Source organism: Pituophis catenifer, unplaced genomic scaffold, assembly GCF_029215685.1.
Source record: "Pituophis catenifer annectens isolate HBS135680 unplaced genomic scaffold, rPitCat1.0.hap2 SCAF_3, whole genome shotgun sequence".
Classification (NCBI taxonomy): Eukaryota; Metazoa; Chordata; class Lepidosauria; order Squamata; family Colubridae; genus Pituophis; species Pituophis catenifer.
In genome coordinates, this window is record NW_027256883.1 from 113,396,034 (window position 1) to 113,422,415 (window position 26,382).

General features: G+C 41.0%; 1 protein-coding gene across 1 annotated transcript in view; it reads left to right on the forward strand.

Annotated features, from left to right (window-relative positions):
- The first annotated feature begins 1,794 nt into the window (after positions 1-1,794).
- Positions 1,795-26,382, forward strand: part of LHX4 (LIM homeobox 4) — a 53,743-nt gene continuing 29,155 nt past the window's right edge. Inside the window, exon 1 of the mRNA XM_070939263.1 lies at positions 1,795-1,870. Within this exon, the coding sequence (XP_070795364.1) occupies positions 1,795-1,870 (76 nt within the window). The remainder of the gene's footprint in view (positions 1,871-26,382) is intronic.

Genomic DNA, 26,382 nt, shown 5'->3' on the forward strand with positions numbered 1-26,382 from the left:
GCCAGGGAAAGGGCCTCGGGATCCGAACGAAAAGCGGTGACTGCAGTTGAACTAAGAATGAAAAGGCTGGGAAGTGGCTTCCTCTTTAAAAGCTCTCAGTGATGGCCGAGGTAGTTAATTGCAAGCAGAAATGAATTTCTCCTTCCGTTTCTGATCCGCGCATTACCTACACACACACACACAAAAGAGTGAACGCCGTCAGCTGATCGGCTGCGAGTTAGAGAGAGAGAGAGAGAGAAATGAATATGAACGAATTTTGCAGCGCGCTTGCTTTCAACTTTCGATCAAGAAGCGAGTGCTCTCCACGTCTCGTCTCAACTTATTCTTTTCCCGGGAAACCAGAGGCAAAGTGGGGTTTTTTTTGGGGGGGGGGTTTGTTTGCCACGGAGTTGGCAGTGGGTCAGAAGCTAGCAAAAAAAGAGAGTTTTGGGGTTCGTGGGAACTGAGGAAGGAAAACAAAATGCAATCTTTACCTCAAGTCTTTAGGCACATAAACCACTCCGGTTTCTTGAAACAGACCGGGATAGGCTCAACTTATTTTCTCCACCACAGCCTTGAAACGATGGGTCGAGTGAGTCTCTTTACCGAAGAGGGTGTGTAAGGGAGGGAGGGAGGGAGGTTGGGCCAAGGTCTTAAACAAGAGTTTTGGTCAGGCTTCTTAATTCAACCCAAATCCCCACCTGGTTTGAGAAAGAGAAAAGGGGTCGAAGCGAAGACTAACTAGTAGTCGGTAGGAGGGGGAGAACAGTCCATCACCCCAGCGCAAAGCTGCTTCTCCGCGCTCAGGGCCTTAGGAGAGACCCTAAAGGCTCAGACTTCGTGCTCGCCGAGAGGGAAGGAAAAAATCCCTTTGGCTGAGCCTGGCAGAGACCGCTAAGCGCTTCTTGCAAGTGGTCCTCCTTGGGGGTGGGGAAGACTCGTACACTGTTGGAAAGGAAAGCGTGTTTATTTTCGTTGCATCAAGCGTCAAATTGCAGTGTTACCTTGATGTCTGGGGCGGCGATAAACCTTTCAGGGCAGAAAAATACCATCTTTTTGAAGACATCCTTAAAAAAGTACAGATGGGGTGGCTGGATGAGCTGGGCTCGTGAAGAAAGGGGGGCTTAAGAGGCCTCCTTCTACGTTGAGCGGAAAGGGCTTGGGTTACCTTGGCCGGACAGCTCAGAGAGCGAGAAAACCCAGGGGAGAGATTTTGGATGGAAAGGCGACGGTGCAACTCCCCTGGAAAGGGATCCACAGTCTCTCCAGATGCCTGGCCTATGATGCGAAAGACTAAAAGAAGAGGGATCCGACGGGACGGGACGCTCTTGCTGGCAGAGCCTCACAGCCCAAAGGCAAAAAGCAGACACGGCTTGCGGCTAGGCTCAGCGGCATCCCAGAGACTCTCCAAGATCTTCTGGGGTCCATTTTCCCCGCCCAGATTTTTTGAAAGAGGGCGCACCGGGATTGGCTGTGGGGGCGGGGCTTCCCTGCGGAAAGTGACGTCACGCCCTCTCCCTGCAGTGTGAATGAATCAAAGCTGCGTTCTCTGGACCAGCACTCAGCTAGCAGGCGACTGCTGCAGCATCACTTTCCAACCAGGATACAGTCAAGCTGGAATAGCAGGAGACTCCAAGGGGATCTGAAACCAATTGGGGCCAACCTTCTGCAAATCGAGAAGGATCGGTCCCGAATATAATTCATTTTTTTTATTCTGAGTTTTTTATTTATTATTATTTTTTAAATAACAATCCCCTTGGGTGTTTTTCCCCCCCTTCACTCAGCGTTTTCGTCTTCTCTGTATATTGAAATAAAATGATGCAAAGCTCAGCACTCGCCACGGAAGGTTCTGTCAAGGGGCTTCCAGAAATTCTTGGTGTGCCAATGCAACGTAAGGAATCTTCTTTTTTTTTCTCCCTACTCTCTCTTTCTCTCTTCCACGTTAATTTAATAATCAAGAAATGTGGCAATTTGGAGAGCTTGACTGGTGCAGGGAGGATAGCTATTAAAAACAGCTGCGTTGTCCACGTTAGGAACAGGGGTAGAAGATTCTGGCTGGCGATATGTGTACATTAGCGTGTGTCTCTTAGGGGGCCTTATGCGAGCGATCTTCCAAGGTTGTGACCAGGAGGAGGACAGGTTGTTTTGCAGGGTTGTCTTTTTGCCTTATGGATCAATAAATCCTAGCGCTGAAAACAACATGCCAGATGGCGAGTGGTAGCAGCTCACAGTTTACTATACTCACACAGGAGTGAGTCCCGCTGAGTTTCACGGGTCTCTCTCCCAGATAGGCGGGTGGGGTGGGCAGGAGGTTAATGGTCAGGATGTCGGGCAGACACGAGAATGGCCTTACCGTGGAGTAGGGAAGGCTGAACAGCGGCTTGCCAGAAGTTTGTCTCTGTCTTCTCGTTTGTGAGCCCATGGTTTTCCCTTCCATTGCCCTTCAGTTCATTTGCAGTCTTGTTTTGAGTCCCTTTACTGGGCCGGATGTTGCTTGCGTTTGGGGCATCTCCGGTTGGTGGTGGTGGGGTTAGCTTCCTTCAGCGGAGAGGAGAATGCCGGGCCTGCATTTGCTGCAGACCCGAGAAAATGAGGAGCGTCTATGCTGTGTCGTCTCTTTCACCCTGCAAAGAGGGATCGGGTTAATGGCTGAAATCTCCCCTTGGAGGTTCCGCGGATCCCAAGAGATGCGTCAAGGAAGCGGGAAGTGGATTGAAAACGGGTGGCAGAAGCGGGAGCGTTTCCTTGCCTTTAAGACAACACGCACACAAGGCATAAGGGGAAAGGGCAGAATATTTCATATGTACACCTTCTCCTCTGATGAGCGTACTTTTTCCAACCTGAGCTCTGCTATGAATTAGGCCTTCGTGAGCAACAAGCTTCTGTTGGCCTCGGTTCCCCTTCCTTGTGTCCCGGCGGATCTGCTCATCGATCCGCCCTGAAGCTGTGTTGAGTCAGAAGCAAGTCCCTCGGATTTTAAATAGGGGCGGACCTTTAGGAAGAATCCCGCTCGGGCAGTGCTCGCCTTCCCAGAGGTGCGTCAACCTCGCTTCCAAGTCAGAGGGGATGCTTCCTGGGGGGAAAAGGAACTCGGGAAACTTCCTGCTGGAGGAAAGAATCACTGTTTGGCCTCTGTAAAAATTAAAAATTAAATCCCCTTTGCGAGGACCGATTGAGCAAGCCAGGAATGCATACATAGATGGTGCGGATGGGAGCTTTCCGTTTTCTAGGCAGAAGGGCTCAGTCCCAGGCTGGAACTCTCCTCCTTAAAGACTGTCGCTCTGGAGAAGAGAGGATTTCCACTGCGGGCTGCCAGCCTCCGCTAGTTTGTCTCAATGCCATCGCAGAACGTCGGACCTCGCGGGTGCGCTTTGGCCGGAAGAAGGGAGCTCGTTAGGGAATCTGAATCTTCCCAGACAGGCCCCGGTGGAGCCAAAGCGAAGGGCCTTGAGGTTCACTTCAGGTCAAGGGAAGCCTAGGAGGGGAAGGTTAGGCGGAGCGTATCGGTAGCTAAAATTATCCCCGCGAGGTACCTTGGCATCGCACCCCTCCTCCCTTTCTGCACGGCTTGGAGGGAGCCAACCCTCCCCTCAGCCTGAAGGTCAAAGGGGCCCGAGAGTCTCCTGGGTAGTAACAGTCAGTGGCGCTGGGACTTGGCCAGGACAGATCAATTGCACTCCCCCCGCCTTGCGCTGCTTGGGACTCAGCGTGGCGCTCTGAGCGCGCAAGGCGGCCAGAGCAGCGCTGCGGCCCCGCAAAGTTGGCCCGGTCCTGCCCAGCAGTGGTTCCAACGGGTCGGGACCGGGTGTCATTGCTTATCGAGCTGCCCTGCCGCAGAATCCTGTTTCCGACACTCCATCCTCGGGCTGGCCGTCGTTGATTTCCCGGCCTCTTCGGGTTCTTCTCACGTCCACCGCTTCGGACGGCCTTCGTTGCGCGGGGACTGAGCGCTCTCACCGGGCGGTGCAGGCTCCTTCGCCAGGGCAAGCCGGATGCTTCCCGTAGGCGTCCTTCTTCCAGAGGAGAGCAACCCCGCAAGAGGTGGCTCCGTTTCGCTTTCAGTCCATAGGAGACGAGGGTCGCCTCCTTTGTAGGGAGGGTCAAAGGGGATTTGGGGAGTTGTCTCAAGAAGGAGGCCGGTTCGCTGGCCCCAGGAAGAGGGAGATTGATTTGGCATGGGGATCCCAGGCCCGCGCTTCCTAAGCAAGGCAGCCCCGTCCACCCTGACCCTGTCCCCGCTGAACGGTTTTCCTCCATTTCCTCCCAACAATTGCTCTAAGCTTGACTTAGGGCAATAGTTGCTTATTTCAGAAGTTCTAATGTGGAAACAGCAGGAGGGAGACTTTCCAATGGATCAGGCTACCCGGTAAGGAACCTGGCCAGGTTCTCAGTCGGCCCTGTCACCGGCCTCAGCCCCAACCGTTGCCCGAAAAGCGCCGGGCGGGCAGGCGAATTGGCCTGAGGACAGCCTTTGGTTGGGCAGCAACACCTTGGCGCCTCACCTAAACTAGAACCTGACTTGGGTTGAGTTGGTTTCGCACCTTGAGTGAAGTCAGCCATTTTGAACCAAGGCGTTGCACCTTGTCTGAACCCGGTAGTAATGGCTGGTCAAGCAACCAGAGTTGAAATACCATGAATTTTAGGGCGATTTATGCCCTGACTTTTGGCTTCAAAACGCGAGGGTCATACCTCATCCCCCACAAGTCTAGATTTTATTGGAAAGAGACTTCCGAGGGTTGATTTCACCGCATTGTCTTGATGCGGCCAACCTCTTAGAAGGTAAAATGGGAAGTGGGGAAGTACGTGAATTGTGAAAGCCAACCTCTTAGAAGGTAAAATGGGAAGTGGGGAAGTACGTGAATTGTGAAACCCGGATCTGGCATGATTTAACGTGTGGTAGACCCGAGATTGGCAGGAAGATTCTGTTTGTTGTTAAGGTCGAACCGGTTTCGTTTCTTCATATCTTACCTCCTCCAGCTTTAAATTCTTTCCCCGCACCTGGCGTTTATTCCAATCAAGAATCCTTTCTTGATTCTTCTCTTGGTGGAAAATCATCCTTACCTTCTTCTTAAAAATGCCACTGCAGGACAAGTCCTTTTATTTTCTTGGAAACCGGTTCCCACTAAATTAGGGAGGAGGAACCGACTGAGAGCAGAAAGGCAACTCGGGAACTCGCTGAAAACCATGTGCCCCAAATTTATAGCTTGGGTCACTGCTCGAGTTTGTCTAATGGAAAGTCAATTGGTTCCATTCAATTAGGCCTAGAATATAACTCAGAAAGTCCGTTAAATTCCAATTATCTAACCGCTGATGTGTGTGCATTCTCACTTTTTCACCTGCCTTGCTTTCCATGCCAAGAGCCGTTTACTTATCAATCGGCATTTTTCTCTCCTCAGTTAACAGTGGGGTGCACATCTCTCCCTCTCCATAGATATGCTCATATACATGCACACTTTTTGTACCTTTGCACACACAATCCAATGTCAAGTTCAATGCACCTAAGCATACTAATACCGTATCAGCACCAGAGCTGTAGGTAACTGGTGTAATGTACTTTGCATATACCTTCCACACCTTCTCAGCTTTCCCTTTTCTGACTACAAATGTGAGAACTGACAGCAGGAGTCATCGAAAGACTGACATTTTACCTCTCTTTTGTTGGTTTGATGGGATATTTTAGTTGCAGTTTTTCTGCGCTCCCTTTCTCCAGGGTCTGCACCTTCATAGCTTTTCACACACTATTTCTCTCCTTTCAAAGCTGCCTTGCCCAATATAGCCGTCTTGGTCCCCATCAGTTCTGGCCTTTCCCAGTTCTTTCATGCAGGAGATGTGGGACTCTGATGGGGCCCTTTCATTGCTGGCTCCTCACTTGGAGGCACAGTCAGATCCTTTCCTAATTATCTCTTCCTCTCTCCGCCGAAAAGGTAATTCTGGAGAGAAAGCCCGGGCCTCCAAAGGACGGGGGATTGTGCACTCAGGTCGGCTTTCACCAATATGGTGCTCCCAGTTTAGGAAAGGTTGGGTTGGCCTTCTAAAACATTTGGGAAACACATTTGGGTGAGGCGGGGTGGGGTATGGGATGTCCTTGGATTTGTTTTGAGCTCCCGAGTATTGCTGGAATAAGATCCCCAAATCACAGAGGGAGTTGAGCATGGGAGTCAGTTTCCTTTCACTTTTTCTAATAACAGGAAGTAATCCTGGTTCAAAAGCCCAAGATTGGTGGTCCCAAATCAAACCTCGGCTCTTTCTATCTTTCTTCGTCATTTATCTCTTTCTTTCCTTCCCCCTACGACCTATCTCCAAGGCAAACAGGCTGATATGAAGCAGAGGAACGGAAGGGCCTTCAGGTGTGAGCCCAACCTTTTCCCCAGTTCAGAGCCCCCTTGGGGCAAAAGGCGCGGCAGTGGAGAGGTTCTCTTCGGAAGCAATTCTTCCCTTAGCACAGCTGACCTCTGCTCTAATCCGCTGTAATTGCTGGAAGCCTAACTGGGACCTGGAAAATTTGTGGAAAATCAGCAATTTTTGCTTAATTGTATGTCAGGCAATAACATCCCTCTCCCCAGGGTGGGGAATAAAATCGATTTTCCGGTTTTCCCTCCCCCGCCACCTTCCCGGGATTTTCTGTCCTGCACATGACTTAGAAATGGAGCAAAGACTCCGTTTGCCATCCTCCAACCAGGCGCAACAATCAGCTGCTCTCCGTTTATTTTCTATTAGCAAAAAGCGAGGAGGGGCTAAGCCGTGGTTAATAAGAAGCTGGCGAGGCGTAATTTGCTTGACTTTTCCAGTCACATTGTTCTCCAACCAATTCGATGCAAATGTGCCTTAATTCGAGCAAAATGCCAAGCTTGCCCTCCGTGGAGAGAAAAACAGGGCAAGCAGGTGGGATGACTTCCTGGATCTTGCTGTAGATAAACTGCTTGGGGGAGGGGAGGGGAGGGAGGGAAGAAAGTCTGAGAAGATCCACCTTTGGCGGTCGTGGGATAAAACAGATTCATCTAAGGCGCTAAACTACGATGTCATCTGCTTGCTTGTAGGCTCAGATAGAGAATCTGAACATTATGTTCTATCCAAGAAACTCAGTTTGAGCCAAGCTTGATTGAGCGAGATATGTTGGGGCTTTAATTCTAATTACACACGGGAAGGACACATGTGTACATATTTCGATGGTTCTCTCGGATGGAAAGCTCATTTCTTCTCCACCTTGGTGGGTAGGGCATAAGTAGACTAACCGCTTTGCATTTTCAAGATAGATTCAACAATTCCGTCCCGCAACCCTCGAGTCTAGTTCCTCGAAATAGACCGGTGTGGAACCCGGATTTCAGTTTAAATGTCCCCTTCTTCCCTTTCTTCCGATTTGATAGGAGGAAGAATTTCAACCTTTCGAGACAGATTAGACTCTAGGCAAAGTCTGCTCCCGGTTCATCACAGCTGGGATCTGCCTCAGTCTTTTAGGAATAGCTTTCCGAATTCCGAAAAGATTCGGATTAACCGAATTAGCTGTCGTGCTCTTCTCTGCTTTCCTGTCCAATCTTGATTCGGTTTTGCCAGATTCGGTTGTATTCCGAATTCCGCAATTTATTTACCCGACAGTTCCTTTACATCTGCTAGTTAGGGCAATTAATAGATACAAGAAGCAGCTTAGAGTTACAAAAACCAACCATCAGAAGCAAAAAATCAAACAAAGAGTGAAGGACATAATAATGGAAAGAAAGCCAGGTAGAGAGGCAGCATTCAGCGTGGCAAATACCTTTTTTTAAAAAATGGTATGCAAGGGCAGACTACATATACTCTAACATGCACTTTTCCAAGTTTTTATTGGTCCGCCATGCAAGCGGATCGGGCCACTTATGCAGATGGGATATGCCTGTAAGTGCAGGTCCCATGTTAAGCGCGGGAAAGATCACAGTCGCGGGGACTTGGGGCCCGTCACATCCCGGAGGCTTTGCTTGCTCAGCTGCTTGGCGATTTTAGGAAAAATCGGATCTTATCGGCAGGGAGGGGCTTCTTTGGGGTTGCTTGCAATCGTTTTCTCCTTGTAGAATCTACAATGCTTTGTGTAAAATCGCAACTCCAGTAAGAGTCCGAGAGAACAGCCTGAAATAGCATTTCTAACAAACAAAATACTGATCTGGTACGTTTGCCGCAATGTACCTTTCCTCCCTCAAATTACTGCATTTTAATTTCATTTGGGACCAGAAAGAATAACGGAAGTAGGGGGAAGTTATCTTCAAAATAAAGAAACATGGAATTAAATTGCTGGCATATTTTTAAAAGATACGCTAATCTTCATCTTTCTCACCTTTTGTTTGGGAGAAGCTACAGAAAGAAAGAAAAAAAGGATAGTCGCTCGAATTGAATTATCGAGACCAAAACAAATAAAACAAAAACCCTTGTATTTTCAAAACTATAGTTCGGAAGCATAAACATTACAATTAAAAACACATTCTTTTTGAAAGTCATATTTGCGGGGGAAGGAGGAATAGATATATGGAATTCAATTATTGCTCGGCGTGTCAAAGTGATTGTGAGCTTCTCCCAAAAACAACGAAACAGCCCTTCATCTTTCCCTCATCCCCAGGCGGGACGAAAGAATCCCGACCATTCTGGATCTTTGCTTGCGCCCAGACGAGTCCATCACCAGCAGGTGATGCTGACCCGGACGGGTGCTGGAAGGAAGGGAACGATCTCGGAGGCTCGACCCGTAACCAGGGATCGGTCCTTCTTCAAGGGCCTTTAGTGCTGGCCAACGTAATTCTCTCTTGCAGACGAAGGGCTCCCGCCAATCCATTTTGTTGAATTTCTGTTTTGGACCCGGTAGAAAGAGCACGGATGCCTCGCTCCCTCCTTCCCAGCCTAGCCTTCCCTGGGACAGAACAGCGGCGGGCGGCCGACCTCCAGGAGGCGAGTACACCAATTCACCAATTCTAGGGGGTCAGGATGACGAAGATTTCCTCGGGAGGTTCGAGCGACTCACGAAGCCTCTGGAGCTGCTCGCCGCTTATAAGGGAGGCTCGAAGGAGCCCTAGGAGAGGCAGTCCGTGCAACATCGGGGAAGGAGAGCAACTTTGAAGGGAAACGCAACCGAGAAGCCGTCCTGTTCCTTCAATGGCAGGCAGGAGGGGACGGCAAACCCTTCGTTTCGCCCGATCGGAAGCCAGTCAAGAAGCCGCCGAAATCTCCTTGCTCCTTTTCTGCCCCACCGTTCCCCTGGAGACCGGCCCAGGCAGTCCTGTTTTTTTTTTTTAACACCCCCCCCCCCCCGTGGGATTCCTAATGAAACTGGGGCCGCCTTCTAAGGAAAATCCGGAGGGGAAAGAAGCCGCCGTAGGATGTGGAAACCCTGCTCGCCTTCACTTCTGACAGGCGGGGCAGACATGGAAGTTCGTAAAATGCAAATGAATTCAAATATATTTGTGCTTCGCGACCGAGAGAGTGAGCGCCGTGGAAAGGAAAGAGGCGGCCTGCCACCCCCTCCGGCTCCGGGGAAACTATTCCGCGTCTCTCGGACGAGAGGCCGGCTTTCCTTTCTAGCGAATCCCGCGAGGCTGAAGGGAAGCGTTCAGCTCCCTTAGAGGCCCGGCAGGTGGCCATTTGGACCAGCGTTAAGAGCGCGTGGCAGGCAGAGAGGCCTTTTACCTCACGGGGAAGGAGCGCTAACCTGGCTGTGCTGAGGGGTGGCGGTGGGCGGGGTCACGAAACGAGGTAATGCTGCCCCCGTTTCGGAAGCGCCCCAGAAATTCGAAGCGAAGATCTACGAGGCCTTCGGGTGCCCCCCCCCGCCTTTGGTCTCCTCTGAGGGGTTTTGGGCCCAGTGCGGCCTAACAGGACCAAGAAATCCTTCGCTTTCCTAGATGAGAGAGCAGCACTTGTTTCTCTCCTCTAAGGTTTAATGGGTTTAATTGGCCGGGTTCTTCAACACAGGCCTCGAATGAGCACTTGTCCTTTTGATTTGTGGATTTAAAAGAAAAACAAGCTTGTTTTTTTTATCTGAAGTTTTAGAAGAAAGTCTTATTGGAGAAGAGAACCAGCCAAAACAGACCATGAAACAGATGAGATGATGAAATGATGATAATAATAATAATAATTACTGCCTCCCAATTCTCTCTTCTCCTTTTATTGCAACAAAGTCTGTCCTGAATTCTACTGCAGAGCCTAAGGGAGCCAACAAATCAAAAAGAGATTACTCAAGAGTTAGTCAGTAGAGTTGGGTTTTTTTCTTCTCAGAGCAATGACTAGAAGGACAAATCAAGATCAATTTCAATAAATCTTGCCCTCTGGTGACACTAGAGGCATCACACCCAAAGTGGTTTGAAAAGCACTCAGCTTCTGTCCTAGAGAAGTCATGCTCAACTCTAATGAAAGAGATCACTCACTGATTGTACCTCAACAATTTGTGATAAGTAGTTATAAGTTGATCTATGTGGTATCGGAATCTTAAGAAAGAACACACATCTTACTCCTTATAGAAGTTTCTAAAGACTTTCTGAATACTGGACAATGAATTTGCTTCATTTCCATTTTATATATATTTAAGAATAACTTAAAATTAATTTGGGTCTATGGAGGATCAGTTTTTGCAAATAATACATTTAGGATTTTTCCATGAACTTCGTGGCAGCTCTCTAATTGCTGTTGCAATTGTACCAATTGTCCTTAAGTGGCTTAGTGGGTTTTGGATCGGAGGCATGATTCAGTCGTGCAGATTGTAGATCAATTTAAGATTAATGTTCATGCATTTATTCTCTTCGTTCAGCAAAATAGTATCTTGGAAAAAAGAACCGTGTTGTATTGGAACAAATATGATTTTATTGTAGGAAAGGAACTTGTAACTAGGTATTTTTGATAAAGTCAGTGTAAATTTATACCATATCAAATGGATTCTGTGGTCCTTCCTGTAGTACTTTTGTCCTTTAATTAACATTTGTTTGAGTTTCAGAGCCTGTGTGGAAAATTCTCAGTCTTTTCCCTCCAACCCCCTCTAATTAACCTGAGGCTCAGTCTGTTGGGAGGTTTCCTAGGTGGACCATATTTGAAGCCCATAAAAGCTTCAAATATGCTTTGATAGTTTTCCTGGACCTATCCTTCAAATCAAACAATGGAGACTGGGATAAATGTTTTCCTGAGCTTGTTTATAATGTCTAGTGAATGTTGTCTGATAGATCACCTCTGCTTTTCTCCACAATTCTGGCTAGAAAGTTTTTTTTAAAAAAGGACAAGGAACAGATTTCAATATGTATTCAATGTGGGTTAATATGCCTGAGGAAAAAAAATCACAAAGTTAAGAAACTACTCTTGGACTCAAGAAGAGTCCTCCTAAAAATGGTATAGAAATACAATTATTATTGCCTTTCCTATTGTTAATATAATGAATACATAATAAATACATTTCTTTGCTTAAAGATGGTGACTACTTTTATATCTCATAATATTTAACACAAGACATATTCCTGACAAATAATCATACAAATGACTTGATATACTACTACTGGTCCCTTTAACTACTATACAACACCGAATCTCATTAGCATTGATAGAAAAGAGGACTTATTAATTACCTGGGGTAGTTATTGTTAACTATATTGTATTTTATTTACATTTAAATTAAATTAAAATGAGGTTTTGACCTAGATTTAGCTGCTCTTTTTTGCTGCCCCAGCCACTTGTTGGCAAATATCCCTTGTCTTTAAGTCAATGGCCAGGTGCAGAGCTAAGTCTGAAAAAAGATTAAGTTCCCAATTTTTTTCCTTCAAAGCATAAATACATGCAAAATGAGACAGGTGACAATCCACAATGAAAACACTCTTCATCTATTCTTTGTTACTGATATGGTGCAATTAATTCTGAAACAACCTGATATTTACTTACCTAGTGACAAACTTTTTGTGTTTATATCTAAGTAACCATCTATAGGATTGCACTGTATATGCATTGATTGGATACAATAATCATGCAGATTTTTAAAAAATCTTTTGAATACATTACATTTTTATATTCTGATATATGTACAGGAGTATTTGAATTTACAATTAGTTTGGAAGGACATCCATCTTGCAAAAATATGAAATTGTGAAATAATACTTTCAACTGAAGGATTGGATACTGTGTGTGGGGATACTTAATTGTGGATAAACTCACGTTTAATTTAATTATATATATAGGAGCCTTGGTGGAGCAGCGGACTAAAGTGCTGTTAAGTAGCACTTAGCTGCCAGCTGCCTGCAATTACTGCGAGTTCAAATCTCACCAGGCTCAAGGTTGACTCAGCCTTCCATCCTTCCGAGGTAGGTAAAATGAGGACCCAGATTGTGGGGGCAATAAACTGACTTTGTATAAAAAAGAACACCGCTGGGGGGGGGGCTGAAAGCCCTACTAAGTAGGTATATACAAAAGTGTGAAGGCTATTGCTTAACGCATTATAAGCCGCCCTGAGTCTCCAGAGAAGGGCGCCATATAAATCGAACATACATACGTACATAATAAAAAATAAAATTTATAATGGTGTTGCTTGTCACACTTAAGCATATTGCAGTGTATATTATTTCATAAACTTTTCCTCAGAGTTTATTAAACTGTTACTGTTTTGTTTGTATCCTTGGCTAATCTAATTATTTGAAATGTCATTTTTATTGTCTCTATCGTATTCCCTGAAATCTCATATTTATATGTCCTCCTTACTTTATAGGGACTTAACTGAACATTTTGTCTTATTTAGATAAAAAGACATTTGAAGAACTCTTTCACAGGGAGAGTGGGAGAGGAACAGTTTTAAAACGGCAAAACATACAGATATGTTATAAGCCAGCTGAATAGTCAGCTATGTCCATATTTTTTTCTTTTCCATTCATGTTTACTCATGAACTTTCCTTGTCTGTGGAGTATTTGTGATCCCTCATTAACCTGTATTTTCATTTAGAGTAAAAATATTTCAGAGTTGATTATTTCGGGGGATTATCATTAATAATATTAATAGTGGATTTATTTACATATCACTTTTGCTCCCAAATAGAATTTTGTACTTGTGCATTCTGTTACCAATAGTGTTTCATCTCTTTAAATTCTGTATAGCCTGTTTTGGTTCAATTTCTCTAGAATTCATCACTTCTGTATAAAGTCAGAGGGTATGATAAAGGCAGGAAGGGATATTTGCCCAAGCATGGCATTGAACCTCCAGATCTGAAAGCTGGAACCTTTTTTCAGGTACATTTTCCATTTGTTCAAGCATAATTTGTGCTCCATTGTAAGAGAGCCAAAAGCCATATCGTAGCTTTTCTCCTAGATATCCTTCTCATCTCATTGTCTTCTACTTTCCACCTCACCATGTTTTCACATCCTAAATATAAGAACTTTGTCTTCTTGGTTCTGCTGTTCTTAAAGTATAATAAACTTTAATATATGCAATGGGTTTCTACCAGTAGAAAAAAAGTGCAGTCCATGTATTGGTACACTGTGCCCAAGTGATGTGGTAACCAGTTTCTTGGAACTGCATGAAATCTCAAGATAGATAAATTAATAGCCTGATTCTTTGCACACTCCCCCCAATCCTATTGATTCTGCATGCTCATCCCCTTAGTAGGGGGAATTTAAGTATCTTGTGTAAGGAGAGAAATAAAGCAAAAAAAAAAAAAGCAGATGAGTCTTTGCACCACATTTGGTCTCTTGCTGAAGCAAAAACAAAAGAGAGACTCTCTGCTCTGTTTGGGAAAAGGCAGGGAAATCCAGTGTGCTAAGTTGCTAATTAACTCTGGTCAGCTTTCCCACTGTTCTCTTTGCCTAAGCTATTGTATGTTCAGAAGTCTCTCACTAAGAAAGGAAGGAAGAGAACAGACTCACAAAATCATACAAATTAATCTGGGCTGTGTTTTATACCAGAGTTAGAAGAGTTATGAAGCAGAAAGACGATTGTCTGGAAGAACTGTAGGAATATATAAAGTCAGGAATATAAAAGAAGAGAGTGCCGTCATCTGACAAAGTCTAAACTAATAAAAGATTTGGTGAAATAGACGGCTGATACTGGATTCTGACCTAGATATATGAGAATTGAGCCATCTGTTTATAATTCATAAACAGCTGTTTTCTTAGGATCTAAACTGCACCTCTATCCAGCCTACCAAAGGATCCAGGCTGGGATACTTAGCTGATGTTGGAGTCTGCATCCGTGGCATTTGGTGCTTATGGTTGAATGTCTCTTTTCAATAGGAACTCTGTATGTAATGCTGGAAGGGTTTTTGGGAAGAACCCTTGAGAAGGAGCTGCACTTTTTTCATATGAAGCAAGATGAGCAATTAAACTGTCCAGCATTTTAGGTTATCTTTAGAGGCAGGTCAATGCCACAAGGTAGTAGGAGGAAGGTTGCTGAATATTATGGTATTAATATTATGCAAACGAACAAGCCTCCTTTGAAATCAATAATAAGTTGTTCATGATCACCAGAAAAGGAAGGTTACTGTGTGGGGACTATGGCAAGATACGTTCTCTTGGGTTTAGAAAAGTTCACTTGTTGAATATGTTTTCAAGTTATATTAATGAAACAGCAAGAAACAGCTTAGCTTGACATTCTGGAACTTTTATGAAACTTGTCAAGGAGTCTCTGACTATTTTTTTCTTACAGAAACAAGAATATATGGAGATTGTATTGTGGATGACAGCCAATGCTGTTCCAAGGTTCTAGATGAAAGCACTGGGATGACTGACAGATAAACCAGGGCAAAGGAAAAGCCCTTTAAAATAATTTGAACCTTAAATTTGGTAGAAGTAGTGCTTAATCATTTCAATATATTTCAACATTTCAACTTAAGGTTTTCTTGTTGTGTGTTTATATAAGACATACAAGCCTCCTTGAGCCTCTCCTGGACAATCTCTAGATTTTCCCCTGTGCAATGAGTCTAGATTTTAAAATGTGCAATAGATATACTGATAATACTTTTTATCCTGTTACATTATTGAAAACAAATAATGGTTTCAGTCACCATCAACATTAGGCTTGTGGCATGGTTGGCAGAGAGAAGAATCACTATTCCCATTGTGAATCCATCTAAGATTAAAATAAGTGCTATATTGTTGAAAGGAAGGACTTTCTAATCTAGACCAACATTTGGCTGAGTTGTGGATTAGAGGTCTTTATGTGCCCATATTTTAAGATGGAGATTGCTTTGGCTTGCTGCTTACTTTATTCTTGCATTTAGCAATTAATCACGGCAATTCTGTCTCTCATTGTTAATAAGTGTTCATTTAGTTAACCTCTTCTTCTAGGGCACAGAGGGAATCCCCACCCTACCCAATATCTTTGCAATGCCAGCTATTACTTTTCCCAAGTGTAATAGAGATGTTATTTAAATCTGCTTCATAAATTCAAAACTTTAAGTATGTTAAAAGTACCATAAGGAAAGTAATTCTCAGGAAGTATTTGATATTTTTAGGAGACAATCAATCACAATCAATCTGCTTTAACCCAACAGTCTTTTAATTGCTTCTATACTTTGATCTTCCAGTCAGAGGTGACACATTTTTGTTTGAATTATGGACCTCTGCATAATGGAACACTTACAGAAGCATAACTGGACTGACTTGGATGAAACTGGGATAATAAATTAAGGGTATCATTGCCCTATAACCTATCTTTGTTTCATGTATGAATCCTAAAACTGAATTTAGCCAGGACACTCTTATCAGTGACAATATGAATTGTGTTGCTATTGTTATTAGTGTATTTTCTTTACATATGCAAAATGCTATTGAAGGATGCTGTGACTTTATACAAGTCAGAGATTATGATTAGCCAGATGAAATTTGGAAAGGTATTCTTGTCATCTATATTGGAAATGGGCAGAAATGGATTGCAGGAAGCACGGCTTGCCCAGGCAACATTGCTTTTCTGCTACTATACTCCAGCTTTAAGGGTTGCTAATGACTTTTAAAATGTGGCATTGTCTCAGAGTTTCATTGCTCACCTGGATATACTTCCTAGAAGCTATCTCAGCTCTGCAGGAGAAACAGACCCCAGGATGCAATTATTTCAGGCAAAGTTTTATTGGGGTTTCCCCACTGTCTATAAGTTTGCCAAAGGAAACATCATTTCAGGCATTTCTAGGTTTTAGATCACACTGTGACTTCTCTTTCTCCCCTTTTGCAGTACTGAGATGGTTTTTATTTTATTGTTGCAATTTTATTGGCCTTCTATAAATCCTACCATTAATCAGAGTTATGCATCATCTCAGGTAGGAAAAGCTTAGTAATATGCAGCACTCGTGGATTGTCTATTCCTGAAGTTCCTCTTCATTCTGATCTGTTGGAATCCAAAACCTTCAGCCTCCATTACATTCTGTACTGTAAACAAATTTGCCCTCAGATATGGTTAGGGATATTTGACCTTGCTTTTACTCATGACATGCTTTTCTCAGATTTTCTCAGAATTGAGAAAATCTACTCCATCAAGGGCACTTTGCTGGGAAAATTGGCATCCAAGATCTGTTAGGCTGCTGTTTTACAGTGACTTGAACTTACATCTTAAAATAAGGGATAGTCTGAGCAGTTGAAGTGAGACAAGATGATCTTCTGATGAAAGAACAAGGAAAAGGAAGATAAAAACTAGGGAAAGCATATTGAAAGAACCAATGGGATAAAATAAGTGCTTTTTTTAAAAAAGGATATTTATATTTCCGTTATTTAATTTCTGGCATTAAATATTCTGTAATATAATACTTCATATAATTTTATTTTACATTATAAAAAGGCAAAATAAAAGAATATATGTGTACAAATTAAGATAAATATAACTCTTGGATTTCTCAGTGAAAATCTATCAATCTCAGATAAGGTAAAACCCATAATATTTTGGAACATAGTTGACTTATGTCCTCTCTTAACCTTCTGCCCAGAAAGAAATTCTTCAATGATAGGAGACAGTCTGATCAGTATTAGTACATCAAAGAGATGTAGACACTTTGCACCTTGCTTGATGTGTCCAAATTGTTTCAGGCATGTTGTTTTAATTACTGTGTTTCAATACAAATAGATTGATTTTATTATTTAATTTATTACTATTATTTATTGTTTGTACATACTTCAAGTAACATGCAGTTGGTGGAAATTACAGCATGAATATTGCCATCCCCACCTCCATAACGGTAAGGACCATACAGAAATGTAAGTGTCATGTTATAATGTCTATAAAAGTTTTAACATTCAAAGTACTATATGAATGCTAAATTGCTATAAATAAATAAATTTAAATCTTAGGGTAAATAAATTAATTAAATCTGGTAGCCCTAATTTTCCTGCGTTCCATACTGCTCTAATTTCTAACTTGCAAAGTATTAATGATGTCATTAAAATACTCTACTTCCTGTTATGTACACAACAACTTCCTGTCACTGACTAGGACAAGCCATTGCCAATTTTGGCTCCAGCTCAAGGAGAACTATCATTTCCTTCAAGCTGTACTTTTGGGTGATGTTCAAGTTCTGCCCATTTGAGTGACATCACTGTTTCTATGGTAACTAATGCACTTCAAGGAGAAACCATTATTGGATTTTATTTTCTTTTTAAAAGGGGAACTAAAATTGGTGGCATAAACAAAATCTGCAATGTCAGTGATGCTATAAAGTTTTCATTGCCACTTATGGGGAAGAGCTGTATAACTCACTGACATCTTGGGAAGCCTACGCAGTCTCAACTAAGGGAAATAAAACCTTTATAGATCTGAATTCTGCATTAATTATGGCACTGTCACCATATTCCTCATCAAAATACACGAGGAGGCCCCCAAAGTAAGGCAATGAGCATAACTTGCAATCTTCTTTCGCCAGAATCTGCAAACACTAAGAGAAAACTGCACCATCTAATGGAGAGTGCAGATGAATGAGTTCATAGCAGTACCTACTTTCCAGGGGTGGTGGTTGTTTTTTTACTTCTCAGCAACTTGATTGACTATAACTTTTTGCCAAATTTAACCATATTTAATGGTTAGGTTTAGTTATGGCCTTTTTACAATATACGGTATCTATCTCCTAGTTGGTCCTCAGAATGGCAACTGATATTCTCTTCTGAGATTTTTGAACCTGTTCCTAAACTGATGAGTGAACCATTGGTGCCTTCATCAATCACTAGGAATCTTTTTCATTGTATGGGCATGATAAACAAAAAGACCAAGAAAAAGATGGGTGGAAGAAGGTGCAAATCACAGACAAATTAAAGGAAAACCCCCAGTTTCCATCTGGAAAGCATATCTACAAATTATAACATGTATATTTTGATTTCTGTTTTTTCCCTGCCTGTTTTACTTGGGCTATTATATTTCCCATCCTTCCTCCTCATTTTTTCATTGCCTATTTATTTATATGACCTTGTTATCGCATTGTTACAAAGACATGCTTATATTTCTTTTTAAAATCATTTGCTAATTCAGAAGCCACTAACCATCAGTTGGTCAAAAGCCTTGAAAATGATGACTACCAAATGCCTGGAACCCAAAAATAATTAAAGTGGAGCTTTGGTTGGACACAGAACAGACATCCTGAATTGAGGAAACCAAAAAGGAAAGAATCATTATTTCCAAAATTTCAAAAGTTTCTGTGTCACTTTCAAGAGCTTAATTAATATCACTTTTTACTAATATAAACCTGCCCTGGATAAAATGCAACAAGACTCTAAAAGCAAGGTAGAGGTAAGAGGAGTCAAAATCACAATTCAGAGATAGAATTACAAAGGCAGATATGTGCAAAATTGAAATGGTGTTGAAGTGCATATAGCAGCCCTACCTTTTCTTGCTACAATATAAAGATCTTTTCCAGCCTAGAGGGAAAAGTTGACAGAATCAGAGAGGACATGTAAAGGAGAACAAAAATAGTCTTGAAGAAAGAATTCAAGAGGCTTTAGTTAAACACTAACTTAACTCTGGAGGAGGAGTGAGTGACAAAGAAACTCAAGATTGTGTTCCACCTTGATTTTCTTTGATGTAGGAAGGGGGAGAAAGAATCCAGATCAGGCGTTCAAGATTCTCTTATTACACGTAGCAGCAATAAAGTGTTAAAATATTCTTTGTAGAATTTATTCCTTGACTTGGCCTACCTCTCATTGCTGACAGAAGGAAAAGTTATGTGTTGGGATGTATTGCTAACTCCCTCAAGTTTGGCACTTAGCTACTAGAGAAACAACAGATGTTACAAAACAAAACCCAGATGCAGTCAACAACCTGGATGAATTTAGAGCAGCAGAACCTTCTGCCAACCTAAGGAAGGATGAGCAGGATTCTAAACCATTAGGAAAATGGCCTTAGTGCAGGGGTGTCAAACTCGCGTCTTTTGTGACCTAGGCCCAAGTAGTTGTTACCAGACACCATCAGTCCTAAACAAACATATTTTATTAGAACAGCTGAGAATTACTTCATTCTCAGCTTGGTCCAAATTAATTCCAAAACAAATCTCTTCATAAACAGTCCTTCGGCCTTATCACAAACCTTTGTCCTCTTTGGCACCTTGCCAAAGGCTACTGGCAAAATCCCACGAAGTTCAGAAGTGATCCCAAGAGCCGTTGCTGCTCTTTTAAGCCTTCTGGGAGGGGCCAATCATCTCCTGGCCTTACTCTTGAGTCATCCTTTTTGCTTTAGCTGCTCTTGCCTTCTGGCAGCTCTTCGCATGTGTGTACTAGGAACAGGCTCCTGTTTCTCTGCTATCTGCCTCTGGAGGCTCCGGAGTCCGTGCATCGCTCCCAGATGGCTCTGGCCCCATCTCTGCCTCTGACGCAGAGCCCTCGTCCGGACCTTCCCCTGACTCCAGGATTGGCCCATTGTCCTCCCCAGCCTCCTCACTGTCCGACTCCGCTGCCAGCTTCGCAGGCTGCTGGCGGACCACAACAGCATCATCACGTGATGTATCATGACTTTTTCTCCTGGGTATGGGCATCAGTAGCACGTGATATATCTGGCTCATGGGCCACAGGTTTGACAGCCCTGCCATAATGTGTTGCAGTACTTTGGTCCATCATATGGTCCATCAGTGCAATAAATATAGACAAGCAAAGTGCGTATGATCTTTGATAGTAAAGGGCTGAAAACAAGAAAAATCCCTGTGAAACATTTTTAGTATGCAAAAGACCAATGTATCTCAGAAGCGTGGTTGACATGATCAAAGAAAAAGCTACAAACAATGTTTATCAGTTTAAAATAGGGACCAGCATATAGCAGATGTAGTTTGTTTCATTTCTACAATATAAAAGCACATTTTAAATTGTTTAATGACACTTATTTTATCTTTTTAATGCTGAAAGTCAAATTAGATGAAGAACATGAAACCAATATATAGTAATATATTAAATATGTTGATGCTATCAAAATAACTATTAATACAGCATGAGCTAAAATTCCTATGCTCCAAGTTTTTTAATAGAAGTTATATCAGTGCATTTGGAAGGAAGAGTAACAATTTGGCATGATCTCATCTCAAAATCTTGCCCCATTTCCTTCCAAAACAACAGATAGACAGATATATTGATAGTGTCAAAGCTTAATTTGGACATCTCTTCCCACTTCTGTTTCTGATTTTGTTCCCACACAAATTCCATCCAGTCCAGTAAAAATATTGTTTGAGTAGAAAGAAATGGAAAGAGAGCTAACATAATCTGTTGTCTCTTGGGCAGTGAGGGAGGGAGTGTATTTGGAGTGGAAGGCTCTTCCCACAAAATCATCTTGGATGTTTCAACTGTGTTTGACTTAGGGTTAAAAGAGTAGGTCCATTAGCTGGTAACCTAATCAAATCTGTGGCCACTGAAAGCAAGTTCAGAACATATAACTCTCTGTGTATATTGCAAAGAAAAAAACTAACAGATTTGTTGGAAATAAGAGGCAGGTCTGTGGTTTGTGTTTGTGAAACAGATGTGATCATTTATTTAAAAAATGGTAGAAGAATCAACACAGAAATATGTCTATATTTTATATTGTGAAGAGACAGTTACTTTCTCTGCAATTTATTTAGCTTTTTTCTTAAAGAAAGAAAACATTTTTTTTTCTTATTTAAGTCCATAGCTCCATAGTTGGGGTCCTGCTTCTAATATATTTAAGCAACAGCTTTTTTCATACAGTTCATTACCTTGCTGACAGCTTCTTGGATTTGAAGGTGTTTTTCCTAAATTATAATATAATATTGTTTTGGTCTTGAGTGATCTCTAAGCATACTTTGAGATATGATATTGCTGATTTTCCCTTTCCTCTTTAACACTCTTCTCATTTTTGAGACATTTCCTCTTATGAAGTTTATTGTGATTTATGTTGGACTTCTTCACATGTATCTTACAACTTATTTAATTATTTAAACTTGCTCATAAATTAGAGAAGGATTTGGGGAAAGGATACTTTACCATTTATTTCAAATCATGTCACTGAGCAGCTTTCTGTAGTACTATACAATACTCCCCAGCTGTTCAGGACTACATTTCCCACCATTCCTAGCTAGCTCATGAAAGGGCATGGCAGGCCCTAATTTGGAAAAGATATTTGGAAGGCATTATCTAATAAATTGTTGTTAACTGAAATCATATTTCATATAGTGCTCACTACTGATACATATGCCACTGCTGAGACTGTTGGTCAGAAGGAATCCATTTCCCAGTGGCAGATTATCACAATCTTTGTTGCTGGAACAATGCAGTGTCATTTCAAAGGTCTTCTGTGGAATGGAGTTGATGTTTTCTCCAACAATGGAATAACAATTGCATATTCTATGCCCTAAGCATCCATGAAAGAGTCCCTACCAACTTATAGTTCCATTTGGGAACCTTTGTTTTGTTACCATCTGACATTCTGAAAGACAGCGAGGCATTTTGAAATTTCAGAAGCAAGGTATACAGGATGTTCTAATATTAACGATGTATAAAGGGCCTGATTAAGACTCTTTTGAAATCCCTAATCATTTCTGAGAATGTTGGCCAGTTTATGGCCAATCTATGGCATATTTAGCATTCTAATGTTTCCTATTTATTTTTCAGTCCAATGCTGAACAAAAGTCCATTTTTTAAAAAATCAGATTTAGGAATTTCAAAAGGAATTGTCACAAACCTCCTAAGTTTTAAGCAAAACCTTCTGTTAAAAATTTAAGACTTGCAACTCCCTGAGCAGGGAATTTTCCACTTCACTTGTACTGAAAACTCTGGAAAGAAACAGCTTTCAAGGGATTCCACAATGCTTCATTACAATTTCAAGGCCAGGAACTGAAGAGGTAATTTGGCTTTGAAAAACAAGATTGATAACATGACTTGGGGCTCAAGAATTTAGCTCTTTACCCAGTGGCACTAGTTTGTAACTGGTCAATTAAACAGCAATACAAATCTAATTCTACTGGGCTGGATAACTGTCTATTCTTAACAGACAAACACAAAAGAAGCTTCTTTATTCTAATAAAGTACTGTATTGTAAAGATAAAGTAAACATTACATATTATAAACATTAAATTGAAATATTTGTTGCATTAAAGCATTAGATTTTAATCTGATCACAAGGTATAATTTCACTAACTACCGTGTTTCCTCGAATTTAAGACCTTGTCTTATATTTTTTTGAACCCTGAAATAAGCGCTTGGCCTTATTGCCATGCACTCAAAAGCCCGATTGGGCTATTATCAGTGGGTGTCTTATTTTGGGGGAAACAGAGTATTAGTATTATAGTTAAAATAAATTACATAATTGCTAGATGGAAAGATAGGAGAATAGATCACAAGATTTCTCAGGACAGATAATTGTACTTAGAAAGTCAAAGCGGGCATATAGATTTTTCACTGAAGCCTTATTTTATTTTCATGTTTTGCTAGTCATTGGAGGGAAATATATTTTATAGTTTGGTTGATTTATTTCCTGTCATATGGAACAACCAAGTTTTAAAGAAAGAAAAATCAAGTCTGAATAGTTTTACATGTTGTTATCTCTTTTCTGATAGAAATGGTACTGGAGGTAAGGATACATCCATAGGAGGATTCTGTGCCAGTTTGAAAACAGTTCCTGATTTGTTCATACTCATAATATAGACAATATTGGTGAATGAGACAATTTATTTCCAACTCAGCTGATCTGGAACTCAGTCCTAAGAGTTCTAATTTTATTCTTGCTGAGCATTAACAGAAAATCTTGCTTTGCCACACCACCTAGCTCATGAATTAAAGAGAAGCTTATTCTTTCTCTCTTTTACCTGCTTCCGCTAGCTTTAGTATAAAAGGCAAGTACAACAATACATTCTTAAGTAGTAGCCTGGTCTTCTGGTGAAGCAAAAGGAGAAGGAATTCAAATTCACCTTTGACTTCTTTGTCTGGGCTAATAAACACACAAGAGATGGTTTCAGGGATCTGCAATTAGTTAAACAGCCCTAGAATCTAGATCAAACTTGGCTATGATCTCTGGCTGCAAAAATGCTGATGGCTATTATTTTGGCTTCACAGTTCATAGTAGTTTTTAAACAGAAAGAATAGCTCTTTGTAGCCAAGGAAGTTCTCCTTGTAGCAATGGCTCAGATTGAGGTGGGTGGATAGGTGACATTGACCACAAAAACTCACAGCTTGTATTGCAAATGAGGAGGCGTGACACACTAGCTACGTGTTTCCGTGAAATTTGGGGTGGAATGGTGGAAATTAATTTTGGTTAGTTTAGGAACTGTTATTAACTGTTAACCCCAACCCTAGGGCATGCTCAGACAATAATTATATATCTTCATTTAATAGTTATCCTAAATAGCAATCCAAGAATTACATGGATAGTGAATTAATAGGGCATCTTGGGATACTGAATGATCAATTAGAATTTTAATGCCGTTTTGGAAGCTCTTTAAATCTTATAGAGAGAGATCTCTGTAAAATCTTGTCATTTTTGGAAAAAATGGCAAAAAGCATTCAACGAGGGTGACAATATATGTTCAATATTTAATGTTGATTCTGTATACGTTGTGCACATTTTTTATTATTTTGTCGTCTTCTTTTGCTTTGTCTGTAATTTTTGTTTTGTTTTGTTTTTATTGTCTTTTGTAGTTGTTTGTTTTATTTTTTTTATTGAAAAGTTTTTATTTTATAAACAAGCATACATACAATATATAATCAATCAATCAGTGTATCATCTGAATACATCTTTTTTCCTCGTGCTCCTCCAATATTTATCATATCTTGATATTATAATTTCATTTGTTGTAATATTTTCCCCACATTTACTTTTATATTTGTACCTTTATCTATTCAACAATTTTATCCCAACCCAAACCTCCCCCCCTCCCCTGCCCCTCCCGACTTCCCAGAGCAAAAACAGGGTATAACATTTAACAAGCAAAAGCTAAAATATACTAACCTAGTTATAGTATAGTAGTTGTTTGTTTTAAATGTATTAGCCTGTTTTTGAAATAAAATGTTTCATGGAGAAAAGTGAAATGGCTATCTTTAAAAAAACAAGCAAATAATTTATTTATTTATAAAGAAAGAAAGAAAAATGGCAAAAAAGGCCAGGATTTTACTTTGACATAGAATATATTAACTTTCATTGCCACCCGCCTTTTTTTAGAGGCTTTTTCAGATTCCTGTCCTCTTTTAGTTAATGCAACAGGCATTCTTCTTTAAAATAACCAATTTCTATATTGGGATTTTGTTTAATATATATATATTATCATCTAAAAGCTGACGTTTATGTTGTTCCTTTGTCAAACTGTGGCTGGCCTTACATAATGCTGCACTGCTAACCAGGATTTTAAAAATGAGCACTTGGAATAACAGTCATAATAATAAACGATGCTGAAATGAAATACATGCACAATGATGCCATCATGGAAGTTCATCTTTACATACTTACATCCTGATATAAGCTTGTAAGTCATGACATTTGTATATGAGATCATTGCACATGGGTTCAACCATTTTATAAAGAAAGGTATTATGCAAAATCAATCTTGTCTTGCAGGTTGGAGGTATAGATGCCTATGTATTGCAGTGAACCTGTGGCATTAAATAATTAGTTTCAAAACTGATGTTAAACCATTAAGAGGCTTGGTTTTGGCACAGTCTGGTCAGAAAATCCATCCATGATGGCCCAGCAGTATAAGCAAATCAGGATACTACAGATTGTCCTAAAACCACAATTTAACCAAAGAATCTTGACCTAAGGTTATGGGAAGGCAGTTATTCTCAGACTTTATCATTTTAAAATTGTAATGAAAATAAAATGGGATGATTCCTTACAGGTAAGTTGAGATAAAAGTTTAATTAATACAAAAATTCAGGAGGAGAGGTGGCTCAATTTACTTCATAATGTGAATTGGAATCACATTTGGAGGGTTGCAACAATTAAAGTTTCTGCCTTCCCCCTATTTTATTATTTGGGTTTTTCTTTCATTCTTCATGACTTAAATTGCTTGGCAATCGAACAGCTTTAGAAATTGAATTACAGTAATAAGATAGAGAGTTCATTTATATTATAAATGTATTTCTCTCATTTATTTATTTATTTATTTTTTTTTGGTAAGGCTGGTTAGAGAGGAATCTCAGATATAAAATGGCCAGAAAATCCACTGAAAAGAAAGGTGAGAGGTTCAGGGATTATCATGAAACCAAGAAGAAAAGGCGAATATGATGAAGAATAACGCAAATGTATTTATTTAAAAAGCCCTGTGCATTATAGCCTGCATTCAACACTTCAGAGGCAACTTTTATAACCTCTGTGAAAAAATGTAATAATGAGCCGATTTCATCTGGAATAAGCTGTATATCTTCACTTTAAAAAAAAAATTCTACTGGCATATTCATATCCAGGTATTCCCTGTTCTTTCTGAATTTTCAATGGCACATAGCATTTTATTTCAAATTTTGTGGATTAGATCAATGAATTAAACTGAATTGAAATATTTGAGTTATCTTGCAGATACTAAATTCTGCATACGTTTTCTAGCAGGCAGCCCATGCAACTTTCCAAATTGGAGTGTCAGACAGAGAAGACCAGTTCTTTTAGTTGATATGTGTGTCAGAGCACACAAGGAGGGTGCTCTCAAAAATCTATCCTTGAGGAAGAGAGGTGTGTTAGGGAGGGTGAAAAGAAAAGAATCAAATGTTTGGAAAAGATAAAATTTTCTCACAATCAGTCAGATTTAACATTCCTAACACAGAGCAATTAAATTTTGGTGAGAAAAAAGGCAGGCGGTTAACATTAACGGACTTTCTTTTTCTTCAAAGCTTTGTCCAACATTGTGGAAAGGGACAAGAAGCACTTTTTAAAAATTTCAGCATGTGTTTATGTGTAGCTGTTAGTTCTGTCATCATAGCTGCAATCCCCCAATCTTCCTTATTTTCATTAAGACCAAAGCAAAAAAAAAAAAAAATCCAAAAAAGTTCCAATGGACAATCGAGGTCCAGAGATCTTGGTGTGAATTGATCCCCATGCTTGCTCCCTGTTTTTCT